Source organism: Trachypithecus francoisi, unplaced genomic scaffold (assembly GCF_009764315.1).
Source record: "Trachypithecus francoisi isolate TF-2019V2 unplaced genomic scaffold, Tfra_2.0 Lachesis_group16, whole genome shotgun sequence".
In the NCBI taxonomy this organism is placed as follows: Eukaryota; Metazoa; Chordata; class Mammalia; order Primates; family Cercopithecidae; genus Trachypithecus; species Trachypithecus francoisi.
The window spans coordinates 84523948-84539922 of NW_022681461.1; the positions used below are offsets into that span (position 1 = coordinate 84523948).

A 15975-nucleotide genomic window follows, 5' to 3' on the forward strand; every position below is an offset into this window, starting at 1 on the left:
CAGAGTCCTTTTTTCCTTCTTAGGTCTTAGGGAATTTTGCCAACTAAGACTCCCAGCCTTTGAGAGGAGAGGACTTTCCAGGGGCGCGGGATGTGCCACTCGGGAATCTCACCAACAGTGGGCGTTTAGCGCAGCCAAGCGACAGGCAGGCGCCAGGGCTCAGCAACAGGGAGGCGCCGGCTGAGGCGGGGAGAACTTTGGCGCTCAGAGCAGAGCCACCCTTTGCTGGCCAGTCGCGTTGCTCCTCCTAGGAAGCCAGCGGCGGTGGCGACTCCGCGGAAAAATAACCGAAGAGAGGCAGAGAGGAAGTAGCGAGAGAAGAGAGAAAATGAAGTCAGCGCTGGGGGAGCCTGCAGGAGGGTGGCCGACAGTGGAACAAGGTGGATTTGGCTTCTTTTCCACACCCCGGGCGTGAACGCCCCTCCAACGCGACCTCAGGAAATAAGTGGGTCTCGCCCAGGCTGAAAAGGAAAAGAATCCAAGTGAGAGCGCGTTGCTCCTCTATCACTGCGGCCCCTGAGGAACTCCGGCTGCTTCTCGGAGCCCAGCCGCCTCGCGGGGCCGGACGCAGTGCCCGAAGCGCCCTGTAGATGGGGAGGGCAGGGAACGGGCGCTCCAACCGCGGGTGACAGGCACCGGCCCGCCCGCCTGCCTGCTGCGCGCAGTGACCGGGCGGGCAGAGGATGCCAGGCGGAGGGACCTGGGAGCGGGATCTGAGACTGCCGGGGGTGTGCTAGGCTCCAACTTGGATGGCCTAGAGACCGCTCCAGCTCCTGGGACTGCTTCACCGAGTGGTGTGAAGCTGCGCGCGGGACCTGGAGGCGGAGACCTCAGGCAGCGGCTGCAGAGGGGAGAGACGGGCGCAGGAGGGGGCGCGCTTTCTCCCTGTGGGTCACAGTAATGAGGAGACTGAGTTTGTGGTGGCTGCTGAGCAGGGTCTGTCTGCTGTTGCCGCCGCCCTGCGCACTGGTGCTGGCTGGGGTGCCCGGCTCCTCCTCGCACCCGCAGCCCTGCCAGATCCTCAAGCGCATCGGGCACGCGGTGAGGGTGGGCGCGGTGCACTTGCAGCCCTGGACCACGGCCCCCCGCGCGGCCAGCCGCGCTCCAGTCGGCAGCCGGGCAGGAGCCCAGAGGGATGAGCCGGAGCCAGGGACGAGGCGGTCCCCGGCGACCTCTCCGGGCGCACGCTGGTTGGGGAGCACCCTGCATGGCCGGGGGCCGCCAGGCTCCCCTAAGCCGGGCGAGGGCGCCAGGGCGAAGACCCTGTGGCCACGGGACGCCCTCCTATTCGCCGTGGACAACCTGAACCGCGTGGAAGGGCTGCTGCCCTACAACCTGTCTTTGGAAGTAGTGATGGCCATTGAGGCAGGCCTGGGCGATCTGCCGCTTTTGCCCTTCTCCTCCCCTAGCTCGCCGTGGAGCAGTGACCCTTTCTCCTTCCTGCAAAGTGTGTGCCATACCGTGGTGGTGCAAGGAGTGTCGGCGCTGCTCGCCTTCCCCCAGAGCCAGGGCGAGATGATGGAGCTCGACTTGGTCAGCTTAGTCCTGCACATTCCAGTAATCAGCATCGTCCGCCACGAGTTTCCGCGGGAGAGTCAGGTGAGAGGAGTCTGGTGCGTGAGTGGAGATGGCGCTGCTGGGGGCCGGGACCATTGCATGAGGGGAGAGAAAACGTCTGGGTAAAGTCCGAGGGGAGTTGTTGCTTTATAACTTTGATATTGTTTAACGATTGGGCCATGTGCGTAGTCGATAGGTAGAAGGACCTTAGTAGAAGTAGAATAAAACATTTTAAGCGCGGATGGAAATAAAACGCGCAGTGATGTCGCGGCTGGAAGGAAAGAAGTGGGGAGAATATGAGAGAAAATCATGTTTTGACCGGCTGGGAGAAATCTAGTGGATGCCCAACGGGAAGTAGAGGTCGAGGTTCAGAACTGTGGAGAGCGGTCAAGGTTCTGAAGACCCACAAGAGCAGAGTATGGGGGTGGGGTATCCCTGACTCCCTGCTAGGTGTCACACTCCCAAGGGGAACTCTGACAGCATGTGGCGGAAAAGCAGCATCTGCTCTCTCTGACTTCTTCGGAAGGTGTGCCTGAGCCTTAGGCAAGAGTGTAAGGAAGAAAGCACATCGCTCAGAATTCCTTCGGGTAAATAGAAAAATCTGCACCTAGTACAGAAGCCACAGGTAAAGAAGAGTGGTCAATTAGTCTTGGATATTGGAAAGCATTAGAAATATATAAAAGCTTAAAGATGGACGGGGAGATTTATTTGGGGATTGTTTCTTTGTCCCTACTTTCCTCCTATGTAATGTGGACTCAGAGGCTGGTATTCAGTTGCTGTGTTCAGCCCATTCCTGTCCCCATCATCTAAGAATTTTTAAAAAGGAATTAAATGATTTAGTTTCTTATTGATTAAAAAAGCTAAATATATTTTCAATGAAAGAGCTATTTGTGAACTTAACGTTGACAAGTAATAATGAGGAGATGAATATTTAAGGACAAGATAGAGTCCTTTTAGTAATGAATTTTCTGCCTTTTATATGTTACTTTTATCATAATCTCAAGCTGTGTTAAGGCTTGCACAAAGTATTTATGAAGCAAATAGGTAACTGGCATGCGCCCATTTCAAAGACTGAGAAACTGAGAAAAGTCCGGGGACTTGATCAACGTTGGTCAATGTACTAGTAAAAAAGTCCACACTACGGAGGATTTCTGACTTTACATCATTTTCACTCAACTCTTGCAGCTGGAAAAATATGTATTTCCAATCTTCTTCCACTTTTGATATATGTGCCAAGATAAAAACTAAAATGAGTCAGGGCAATATACAATGAAAGGTTTGATAGAATCTAAGCATAAATTGTCAAGGGAGTACTAAAGATTTCTTTTTCTGGAAAAAAATAAATCTTACATTTTTAATCTTAGGGAGGGTGAGTGCAAGCCATTTTCAGCAGTTGCCCAGAAGATTCCTGGCTGAACTACAGAGATTTGATCTGTAGAGTGTAGGTTAATTAACTTTTACATAAAATATTTCTGTCACCTGAATCTGAATGGTGTAGACAGCAGATGGGAAGGCATGGAAAACACGGGTGCACAATGCTGCCAATGACCAAAGTGTTATAAACACGAAATTGCATCCATAGGGTGCATCATTATTAATATATATGTAGAATCAGATCTAACAAAATGCAGGAGTCAGCATCACTTGCTTCTCATCATTGCTTCTTTATTACCTACTATTTCATAAGTTGCCAGTAGTGGTCACGGTCTCCAGACTCCTTTTCATTTGTAGATTGTTTGGCAAGAGTCTTAAGTAGCAAGAATTTTTCACCAGAATTCGTGTTCCTTAGTTAGAAGGGAAGTTGTGTTCTAGAAAGAATGTATGCAGCCGACAGCACATTACAACAAGGAGACCAGAAAAACCATGAAGCAAAATTCAGAATCTGTAAACTTCAAAGCTCTAAGACCAGGGGTTGAGGGGGTAATAAAGTCCTCCAGGTACAAGCCGACAATAAAATACATACTCTGTCAAGCACATTTGCTTCTGTATTTCAACTCAGAAACATATTTTAAATCACTGTTGTCACTGTTACTTTCATGGCACACATCTTGAAAGGGAGAGATTATTATATTAACTCAGATCTAATTTGTTCAACTGACTACATTTTCTTTCATCTCCCTTTGTATTTTAAATTCAAACATATCTAACTTGTCTTACTTTTCCTATATCATTTAAATGTCATTCTATTATATTCTATATTTAAAATGTTCTGGTAAATGTCAAGTCACTGTAATATGTAATTTTAAGATGACCGTAATCCGCTTTCAATGAAAATAATAACTGATCTTTCCCTTGCTTCTCTGGAAAAGTGGACCTTCCTCTAATGCAGTGATGTGATTTTTAAAAACTTTCTATATATAAAAGGATGTCAAACTCATTTTACACATTAAATAAAATTGACTTAATCTAGCCACCATCCTTGGAGTCTACTGCCCAGTGACCTAATTTGTTGGTTGTGTGCCACTGCCTGAATAAACGATTCTAGAAGAAAGTGGACTTTTTCACAACCAAGTAAAATAAAATTGTGTCCCTTACTTAAATCAAAAGTGCTTTCAGAGCAAGAGCAGCAATAGCTGTTTTTTCTCACTTTCTTTTGGGCTGTTGATTACATTCATCTGAAGGTTTTAAATAATGAGCAATAGTTTTATTAACATCCTGCCACAACTCCTTTTTTTTTTTTTTTGGTTTTTTTTTTTTTGAGACGGAGTCTCGCTCTGCCGCCCAGGCTGGAATGCAGTGGCCAGATCTCAGCTCACTGCAAGCTCCGCCTCCCGGGTTGACGCCATTCTCCTGCCTCAGCCTCCCGAGTAGCTGGGACTACAGGCGCCCGCCACCTCGCCCAGCTAGTTTTTTGTATTTTTTTTTCAGTAGAGATGGAGTTTCACCACATTAGCCAGGATGGTCTCGATCTCCTGACCTCGTGATCCTCCCGTCTCGGCCTCCCAAAGTGCTGGGATTACAGGCTTGAGCCACCGCGCCCGGCAGTGCCACAACTCTTAAATAGAAAGAGCTACCACTGAGATGAACAAACCCCTGAGAAAAGCATAATAGTTTTATTTCAACATACTACGTATTCAAAACAAGATCATCACATAAGATCATCGCTTTCTAGGGGATCAACTTCTTTCAGGTAGGGAAATTCATTAAAAGTAAGTTAATTAACTACCTTTGGAAAACATATGCATATTATAACTGCATAATAAAAGCTTAATATAACATTAAACATAGGATGGAGTCAAAGCAGTTTTCCATCAAAAGAATTCTGACTTCACTACAACACTCAAACCCCACTTGAGGCTAACCTGTTTTATTAAAATGATTACTTCTTTGTTCTAAATTCTATTCTTATGACCTTCAAATAATGATGCTGAATATGAACCTAATTCCATTTACACTTAAATTAAGTTCCTGTAGTTATACTTTCTTCCTCTTTCCTTTCCATATGACTTTTTCTTCTACAGGGTTTGTGTAGTTTCTTCAAAGTTAGCTCCTTAAAGTTTACCTGCTGAAGTAGTGACAAGTACACATTTTTAAAGATAATATACATCTCACGTTAACTTCATATTGGCTCTATTAGGCAGAGTTAATGATGTAATATGATTGGCTTAGATCCAAATCCATGCAATTCAAAAGTGACTGCTCAGCCAGGCATGGTGGTGTCTATGTGTAGTCTCAGCTACCTGGGAGGCTGAGGCAGGAGGACTGCTTGAGCCCAGGAGTTCCATGCCACCCTGGGCAACATAGTAAGACCCCGACTCTTAAATTTTTTTTTATTAAAAAAAACAAAGTGATCACACTACTATTTTCAACACTCTTGTTGAATACACCAACCACAACTTTGCCTGCTTCATGAGTGATATGTACTAACAAATTAATATATGCTTCTTTCATGGAAATACAAGTGTTTTAGATTGTCCATTTTCTCTGACAGTACAGGACTAAGCACTGAAGCCTATTTATTAGAATTTGGCTAATATAGCACTATTTTTGCATGGCACAGGGGTACCTCATGAGGGGACCAGTAAGGGCTATTTATTTTTAAAACATCTGCTCTCAACTGCATTGGTTTTCTTTGACTTGCTCTATGCAAAGCACAGCTCTTTCTCCTATGGGAGAAATGTATTCTGCAATTCATGATGAATAGCTGACAGTCGCATCTAATTGTTGCTGACTTTAAGATAAACAATTTCAAATTAAATGTCAAAGGATGTAAAACTTTTTAAAGCAGTGATCTTTTACAGGTTCCTCTTGAAGAACAGAGACCTGGCATTAACTTGGAAGTATTTTTTAATTTAGTAATTTACTTACAATATGTATTAGTTTTTCTAGGTAAGTAGAGCAAAGGAGACTAGCAGATGCTATTTATTGAGCAATTAGTTTGTCTCTCCCACTTTTCTTTGTGCTTGCCTGAAGAGTATCACTTAATCCATGAAAAATATATTTGCTCTTGATTTTGCCTGATCATTATATCTTAGAGTTAATTTATGATCGAATCAGCTGAGCTGTCTGAAGACTGATGCCAATTTCTAATTCCTCGTGTTTTATCCTCTGGTGCTGCAGAAGGCACCATGGATTTTGTACCATTAGATTTTATTTTATAAATAACCCCCCAGTCAAATTCCAACCACATTAGTTAAAAGAGCACAATGTAATGAAAAGCATATGAAATAGTGGCCAAAATGTTCCCAATCTGCCTCTTTCATTGCAGATGTTCCCAATCTGTCTCTTACTAGCCATGTCATTTTGGGCATGTGACTATCTCTGAGAATCTACACTTATCTCTGAGAATCTACACTTATCAATGAGAATTTACACTTATCAATCAAAAGAAGGTACTTCACCAATCTGACAAAGATATTTGATGAACCAAATGAAAAAGTAAAAGTACTTGGAAAATGTATAGTGTTAGCCAAATAACTAGTGGAGAGATGTTGGTCATTATCTGATAAGAATCACTTAAGTGTTAAAGTTCAACTAATTTTCTATTAGCAATAACTAATCAAAATGAGATATGATTCACATGTAAAATGCTTCCATTCACCCTCACACCTTCCTCTTTACCCTCTCCCTCATTTTGTTTCTCTTAAAGACAAGGTGGGTTTAGAAACAAACAACAAAAAAAACCAAGTTCCTAAGTAGGTTACACACTTGCCTGGAAAAAGAAGGCATGTCACAGTACTGTTTCTGTATTAACAGCAACTTTTAACCTATGGCACATCTAACACAACTTCTAGAGTCTTAGGTCCTGCCATAGAAATATCATTAAGATGCCCAAGGATATTTGAGAAATGTTGGTCCTCCATATTGATCACAAGTTTTATCTATAGGCAAACTATCATTCAGGAAACTATGACCATACAGAGTCTACCCCACTCCCACTCCTATTCTGCCAACTACACCACAAAGCAAACATCCAAATTTTTTCATAGCAAGCTTTCTTGATAAGGAAAGCAGTTTGTTGGTTCATACTGACCCAAGTTCCTTATCTCATAGTGGATATATAATAATTTACAAACCAGCTACTTTGAGTCCCATTGCCCTAGACGACCGTATACTCTCTTAGGAAAGTATTGCTCATTTTAGTGGCAACAGTAAATGTAGAGATGAGAAATCTCATTGTCCTTTTTTCGACTAGCTCTGTCTACTGCCACATATACACAAGAGTAGAGGATCTATGTAGCACCAGAAATATGATGCCAAATCCATAAAACTAGGCAAGAAGAAAGAACATCTCTTAGCATCTGCCATATTACTTTTTGAGTGAATGTATGAATGACAAACTAATTGAAATCTTTAACCTCTCAGTTGTCTTTTGCTGATATTTTTGCTATGAGATCACAGGAGAAAACAGCATTGGAGAACAGATGAGCTAAGAGTAAGCCAACTCTCTCCCTTTCCTTCTCCTTTCCTCAACCTGACACCTCGGCCAAATTCTCAGATGTTTTATATAATTGTGTAAGATTCATGCACTTTCAGGGAGACTATCAACTGTGTTTGATCTCCTGCCTTGAAGGAGTGGATTGATCCTTGACCTGGCTGGCATTATGTCATGAGGAGTAAACACTGATATTGAAAGGCTGGTGTCTGATTGGCCAGGGCCGGTTTGGTAATGGAGATGAGCCTGCAAGGGTACATGTGGTACAGAATTAAGCAGGTTGGCTCCTTTTTTAGTCAGGATAAATTATACCTCATCATTATTCATTTGAAGCATAGATTTAGGAAGAATTTTAATCATATATATTTTTGTAGCATATATTTTTTTAAGGCTTTTTCCCAAATGTGTTTAAATAATCTCCTAACAGCCCTGTAAAGTAAATGACTATGTATAGACAAAATATGGAGAAATAGAAAGAGCTATGCATTGTAGGAAGTGAGAAGCCATCCAGAAGAAAAATAGACTAATAGCGCCTTCTTAACTTAGTCTATTTGTCAGCCTTCAACCAAAGAACAGATTGGATCCATCACAGCTTTGGTAATATCCCAGAAAAAAATAAAGGATAAAAGAGAGAAGTATCTACTTCCAGGTTGGACTATTAAAAGCATATTATACAATAAATGTTCAAAACAATGGGAATTTAATTAATTGAATCATAATTTTTTAATGGAGTACAATATACTCGTTCAAAATGAGGATATATTTATTGACACAGAAAGATAGAAAAATTTTACAAAAATGTGTGTAAAGTGTGACCTTGTTCCTGTAAAATATGAAGTCTAGAACTTTATTTATAAAAAACTTAACAGTGATTATAGAGGGTGAAAGTCTACATTTTTCTCATTCATGCTTCTATTTTTCTAAAAATAAGCATTTTTACCTACTGAATTAAAAAATAATAAGAGAAAAAAGATAAGTTGTCTTTACACTTTCTCATCTAGACTTTCAATACTTCATTATGAAAATACATATTTTAGAAAGAATAAATTGTAGTGTATGTTTAAATTTATCAAAACCCTCTCTCATCTCTTTTATCATTTTATCCTCACAGTTACTTTGTGAGGAGAGCAGGACAAATATTATTACTGTTATAATGTAAATGAGATAATTATAACATACGATGGAGGAAATATAAGGTGGGAGTTAAGAGATTACATTTTTGAGAAGCTCAGAGCTATGTTAGAATCTTGGCTGTACGACTTTTTAGACATCCTACCTTGGGAAACATACCTGATGTCTCCATGTTTCAATTTATTAAGTCATAAAATGTGATTATCTTATAAGTTTATGGTAAGGACTGCATCATATGTACCTAGAGCAGTGTATTCTTACAATGTTGAAAATTGTTCTTTTAGCATAAAGTGTTGATGTGGCAAGATTCATAAAAACTAATCAGGAAAAGAACTCAAATATTCTCCCTTATTCTCCAGGGAACTTCTATATGCATTCTCAGCATGTCCATAATATTCAGGCTTAAGACTTCCAGCTCCAGCAAACTAACCCTGAGAAAAATGAAGAAATCTGCTGTTTTGAATCCCATTTAGAGTTCTAGTTCACCGAAGACTACCCACAATTTAAATGTGTGCAAAGTAGGTCAGCAAAGAAGTGAACTTTGAAGTCCAGTTTTACCTAGTTGCTCCTTTATATGGGTTCAGGGTGGTTGGAGTGTTGTAGCAGTTACATAAAGGTTAAGAAGAAGCATGTTTTGGTCTATTAGACAGTTTTAGTGAGGAACTCATAAGTCTTTCCTATCTATTGCTATAACTTTTCATAGGAGGCTCTGAGGAACTAAACTCAGGGAACAATAGAACAGAAATGACAGTTTCATTTTATTAATAAATGCATTAATGCCCAGTGCCCTGGTGCATAGGTCTTTAGAAAAGGATTGGGTTGGGACATATGACTTGGGCTTCAGGTTTGTGTGGCACTTCATAATTCTCAATCTTGATCTTCCATCTAAGCAAACAAAAGAAAGAAGTGGCAGAAGAGATGGAGGACAACAGATATGAGCTTATGAAACAAGAGTGAGCTTATTTTGGTGTGGTAGGGCTGAGTCCCTGAAAGCCTTCCAAATCTGAATCCTCAAAACCATATGTTTTTTTTTTATGGCCAAAAGGACTTTGAAGATGTGGTTATGTTAAGCACCTTGAGATAGAAAGGATATCTTGGATGATCCAGGTATACTCAATGTCATCACAAGGGTTCTTATAAGAAGGAGGCAGAAGAAGTCAAGGTCAGAGGACAAGGTGATGTGACAATGTGATAAAGGAAGCGGAGACTGGAGTGACACACACTGAAGATGGAGAAGAGGCCATAAGTCAAGGAATACAGGCAGTCGCTAGAAACTCAAAGGCAAGAAAATGGTTCTCCCTTTAGAGGCTCCAGAAAGAATGCCACCCTTGACTTTAGCCCAGCAAAACGGATTTCAGACTATGACCTTTAGTCACAAGTAATAAAAGAATAAGTGTGTATTGTTTTAAATCACTAAGTTCTTGGTAATTTGTTACAACAACAACAAGAAATGATATAATTGCCCACACAGACTTATGCAGGGAGGAGATGACAAGATAGAAAGGGATCTGGCCCACCTTGTCCTTGGAAGGCAAGTTCCATTTCAGCTTATATACTTTGCATCTGGAGAAAAATGTCGAGAAAGGTTAAGCTTGGTGATTCCACCCACTGGCAACTACAACCCAATTGATATTTGGGGATTCTTGTTAAAAAGAGTCTACCTGGACATGGATTGAAGGTTCAGCAGTCTCCCCTTTTTCATATGGGCTTTATCTGTATTAAAGTAACAATATGGCTTACATTAACCCAAAGATTAAGGGAAAGTAGCACTGCTATAGGCCAAGGCTTTTAGAAATGGTACACCTCATGAAGCAAAATCTTCATGCTTTATTGGATGTGGACAATATCAAAACTGATGCACACAACTTCGTGGGACTTTTTGGATGCATGTTGCTTTTCTGATTATAAAAGCAGCGCCCATGCACTACTACCTGTGCATTTCCACAGATTAACCCTGAGTCGCATTTAATGTGTTTTATTCTTTCAAGGATAATGGCTTAAATTTTAGTAACAGTGGAGTACAATTAAGAAAAACCCTGTTATCACTCTAACTGGGCACTGGCATCAAAGAACAGGAGAAATAAAAAGTAATTTTTTTTTAATTTTCTGAAAATGCAGACTTGACATGGCTTTTGAAACTTGAGCATTATGCTATTTCTATTTAAAAGGCGGGATTTTCCTTTGTGTTTGTAGTCTATATTTTCATCACACTGCAAGTGGCTGAGTCTCTACGGTTCCAAACAATAGCTCAACTAGTACCTTTCAATAACATTCTTAGAAATGACTTAGAAATGGTTTGTCACTCCTCTCCCCACCGCTAGGGGTGGCCATTAGCTGAACTTGCTGAACATTTGGGGAAGTAGCAAGCACTTTGGTGGCAGAACAACCTGCATGCAATCTGTTGGTGTTTTTGGATAGAAGGCCTCAACTAGAAGCCAAACAAGTTGTGTTAATACTCTCCAGATTAAAAAGAAAAGTTTTTACTTTCATAAAGTTAAACATTCAGCATGTCTTTGTCTAACAGAATCACAATCTGGCTTAGTTGTGGAGTGCTATTTTTTCAGTCCCAACCAGACATTCTTAAATAGAGACTCCTTTAAACAAATAATTTGCTTCTATATATTGTGAATGTAATAATAGGAGCAGATATATACACGGATCCACGCACAGAGAGATATTACTGCGTTGATGATACAGGAGGAGTTAATTTGAGTCTTATCACACATTGTGTTATACACCTAAAGAAATGCTTCAATGTGTACATGAACATAAATGATAAATCTAGATCCGAATTTATCTAGTGTGCCTTCACCTCGTCACAGACAGAGAGAGCCATCTAGTGGTCTCCAAAATATAGGTTTAGGCTGAAGCATCCTAGGAATCCACTCTCAAGACAAGAAAGGATTCCAAGCAGCTATTAGTTCATTCCTGGTCTTTTGACTGTGGGAAATGTAGGTTAATTCACCAAAGAAAAGATCTTCTTCTGCTTTCTACTAAGAAGAACCTTCATCAACTTCTGCTGTACTGCCAGCCTATCTATAATTGCAGTTAACAACTATAAAGTAAGATATCTCAAACCCACTGTGTGTCCAGTGGGGTTGGGAGAAAAATGAGATAAAGTCTTACTAACTTTAGAAATGTAGAGTCATTAATTCTTAGTAGCTGTATTTGCTGTCACTTTCACTCATAAGGCAAGATAAAGAGATGCAGCCATTTTATTGTGCTAAGCACATCATTTATTCCTTTATTTCTGATTACAAAAAAATCTATGCTCTTTGTGGATAATTCTAAGAGTTAATAAAATGCCAGAGAATTCAAATCACCTATAAATACACAACCAAAAGATCTACACATATATGTGTTTTATAAAATTGGGGCCATCCTACTTTATGGATTTTCCTAACATATCCACACATAAATGTCTTCCCATATCACAAGTATTTTTCTCCATTATTTGTCATGGCTAGTTTGACTTTAAATGGGTTATTTCTTGATTTGTTTATGTAGCCCTTGCTGTTTAAAATCAGATTTGCTTCCAAAAAAAAAAAACACACACTGCTACCGAAGGGATTTTACTACACTCATCTTCCCTAACATTTTTGTAGTTACTTGTGCTGCGGAACACCCTCTACTTGAGTTTTGTGACACCGTCATTGTTTTCCTTGTTTTTTTCCCCTGTCCTTTTCATTGTCTTTTACTGATTATGCTTCTTGTCCTTGATCCCTTATAATAATCACCATTGTACTGTGCTGTCTAATATTATAGCCTCTACCCAAATATGGATACTTGAATTTAAATTAAGATTATATAAAATTTGAGTCAGTTGCTCAAGCACATGAATCACATTTCAAGTGTTTAAAACATCTTATGTACCATATAAATATATAAGCCTACTATGTACCCACAAAAATAAAAAATTTTTAAAAATTAAATAAAACATTTAATTTTTAATTTTTTAAAATAAAAAATTTAATTTAAAAAAAATTTAAATAATTTTTTTTTAATTTTAACTAAAAATTTTTAAATGGGCACATATGGGTAGTGACTACTATATTGGACAACACAAATATAGAACATTTTTATTGCCATAGGAAGTTCTATTGGATTGTTCTGTCAAAGGATGTTCTGTTACAAAGGAAGAGAAACTCCCACCAGGAAGCTCAAAAGCAGGGAATTTGTGCTGAAATCTTACAGGAAAATGACATGAAATAGAAATGCGTGAAGTATAGCTGAACTGTACTACCAGAAGGTGTTTGGGTAGCACCTCTCTTTTTCCCTGGCTCTGGGGCCCAATGGCTCTTATCTCAGTTTCTCACTTCACACCTGCTACAGACTCCTCTCAGGATACCAGCTGATTCTTCTGCCTTGCCACTACTTCTCCATGGATGTGGTTCTTATGATAGGACTTAGCCTGACTCTATATGACTTTACAACTCTAATCAATTTACCTGACTACATTTCTTGTATCTCTTAGTTCAAATTATCCAGACATCTGATTGGCTTAACCCACATTGGTTTCCCCTCCATTCCAAATTATATATTCTCCCTCAATCCAGTCAGAAATGCCCAGATTCTTAGGTTAAATGCTTAGTATGAGACTGACTTAGAATACAGCAGTAAATAAAACAGCAAAGCCCAGGATCACAAAGAATTCCCATTCTAGCAAGGGAGATAGAAAACAAGACATGCAAACAAATAAATATGTAATATACTATTATTAGACAGAGACAAGTGCAATGGAGAAAAATAAAGCAGAAGATAAGATTAGAGAATGACTACAGTTGGTCAAGTAAGATCTGAGCATGGCATTTGAGCACAAAATGAAGTAAGGAGTGACCCACAGAAGTCTCTAAGGAAGGAGCATTGCAAACCAGACCAATAAAAAATACAAAGACCCTGAGATAGGAATGAGCACAGCAATAAATAATTGTTGAATAACTGGACTATTCTTAGTAACATCCATAACACAATTTTTAGTGGGCACTATTTCAAGGAGGTATCAATAGTGAACCAATAACCAGATCTAGTACACCCTTTCATACAGTCCTTTTACATGTTAACTACTGAATTTATCTCTTTGCATGTGGCAAGGCCAGGAATTTCTAACTTGAATTTGTGGCTATATCTCCAATTCCCACCTTAAATTAAAAATACTTAAAGATATCTTGAAAAAGTGTTTTTCTCTCACCTATAACGACTTTTCATAACATCTTTGACTTCTCCCTTTTCTTCTTACCAGGTGCTGTTGCTTTCCTTCATATATTTCTCATAGCCCCATTCTTCCTTCTTATTGTCACATTACCTTCTTGCATCAATTCTTTTAATATCTAGCTTCTTTCCACCAGACAATTCTGCACGCTGCTGCTAGATAAATTTTCTTAAAACAATTTTTATTCATTCATTCATGCATTCATTTATTCAATAAACACTTATCAAATATAATTCCCTGAGCTTCATGCCATTTCCTTGCTCAAAAACCATTTTATTATGACAATATTCCCTTTCTTTTTCCATGACTCAACACTTCTGTGAGGTGAAATACACACCTTAACAACAATGACTCACTACAGTATTAATTCACAAAATTGGAGTGAGGTGTGCCCCACTTAAGAAACTGTATTAAATTATCTAGATTTTGAGAGTATAATTCAATAAAGCATTCCATCTCCTACTGACATGCCAAGATTCAGACATGCTTCCCCTAAAGCCAGAGAAATATAGGTTAATAATCATCAGTAAGTTTACAGGATCTGGCCCTCAAGGCCTTCCCCAAACATGTACTGTATTAGTTCATTTTCACATGGTAATAAAGACATACACAAGACTGGGAAGAAAAAAAAAGTTTAATTGGACTTACAGTTCCACATGGCTGGGGTGGCCTCAGAATCACAGCAGGAGGCACTTCTTACATGGTGGTGGCAAGAGAAAATGAGGAGAAAGCAAAATCAGAAACACCCGATAAACCCATCACATTGCATGAGACTCATTCACTATCACGAGAATAGCAAGGGAAAAACTGACCCCCATGATTCAATTACCTCCCCCCGGTCCCTCCCACAACACGTGGGAATCCAGGAAGATACAATTCAAGTTGAGATTTGGGTGGGGACACAGCCAAACCATATCATTCTTCCCTGGCTCCTCCAAATCTCATGTCCTTACATTTCAAAACCAATTATGCCTTCCCTATAGTCCCCCAAAATCTTAACTCATTTCAGCATTAATCCAAAAGTCCATAATCCAAAGTCTCATCTGAGACAAGGCAAGTTCCTTTTGCCTGTGAGCATGTAAAATCAAAAGCAAGATAGTTGCTTCCTAGATACAATGGGGATACAGGTATTAGGTAAATACAGCCATTCTAAATGGGAGAAATTGTCCAAAACAAAAGGGGGTACAGGGCCTATGCAAGTCCAAAATCCAGCAAGGCAGTCAAATTTTAAAGCTACAAAATAATCTCCTTTGACCCCAGGTTTCACATCTAGGTACTACTGATGCAAAAGGTATGTTCTCATGGTCTTGGGCAGCTCTACCCCTGTGGCTTTGCTGGGTACAGACTCCCTCCCAGCTGCTTTTACAGGCTGGTGTTGAGTGTCTGTGGCTTTTCCAGGTACACAGTGCAAGCTGTTGGTGGAGCTGCCATTCTGGGGTCTGGAGGACGGTGGCCCTCTTCTCACAGCTCCACTAGGCAGTGCCTCAGTAGGGATGCTGTGTGGGAGCTCCGACCCCACATTTCCCTTCTGCACTGCCCTAGCAGAGGTCCTCCATGAGGGCCCCACCCCTGCAGCAAACTTTTGCCTGGGCATCCAGGCATTTCTATACATCTTCTGAAATCTAGGCAGAGGTTCCCAAACCTCAATTCTTGACTTCAGTGCACCTGCAGGCTCAACACCACATGGAAGCTGCCAAGTCTTGAGGCTTCCACGCTCTGAAGCCACAGCCTGAGCTCTACATTGGCTCCTTTCAGCCACAGCTGGAGTACTTAGGACACGGGGCACCAACTCCCTAGGCTTAACACAGCACAGGGACCCTGGCATTTTCCTCTTGGGCCTCTGGGCCTGAAATGGGAGGGGCTGCCATGAAAGTTTCTGACATGGCCTGGAGACATTTTCCCCGTGGTCTTGGGGATTAACATTAGGCTCCTTGCTACTTATTCAAATTTCTGCAGCCAGCTTGAATTTCTCCTCAAAAAATGGGTTTTTCTTTTCCACTGCATCATCAGGCTGCAAATTTTCTGAACTTTTATGTTCTGTTTCCCTTTTAAAATGGAATGCTTTTAACAGCACCAAAGTCACTTTTTGAATGCTTTGCTGCTTAGAAATTTCTTCTGCCAGATACCCTAAATCATCTCTCTCTAGTTCAAAGTTCCACAGATCGCTAGGGCAGGGGCAAAATGCCGCCAGTCTCTTTGCTAA

The 15975-nt window shown here is 40.5% G+C and overlaps 1 protein-coding gene across 3 annotated transcripts in view; it reads left to right on the top strand.

Moving 5' to 3' along the window:
- The first annotated feature begins 232 nt into the window (after nucleotides 1–232).
- The window catches only part of GRIN3A (glutamate ionotropic receptor NMDA type subunit 3A), a 172733-nt gene continuing 156990 nt past the window's right edge, over nucleotides 233–15975 (top strand). For all 3 annotated transcript variants that reach the window (XM_033237934.1, XM_033237936.1, XM_033237935.1), the window contains exon 1: nucleotides 233–1599. In XM_033237934.1, coding sequence (XP_033093825.1) covers nucleotides 901–1599 — 699 coding nt within the window. In that variant the 5' untranslated portion in view covers nucleotides 233–900. The remainder of the gene's footprint in view (nucleotides 1600–15975) is intronic.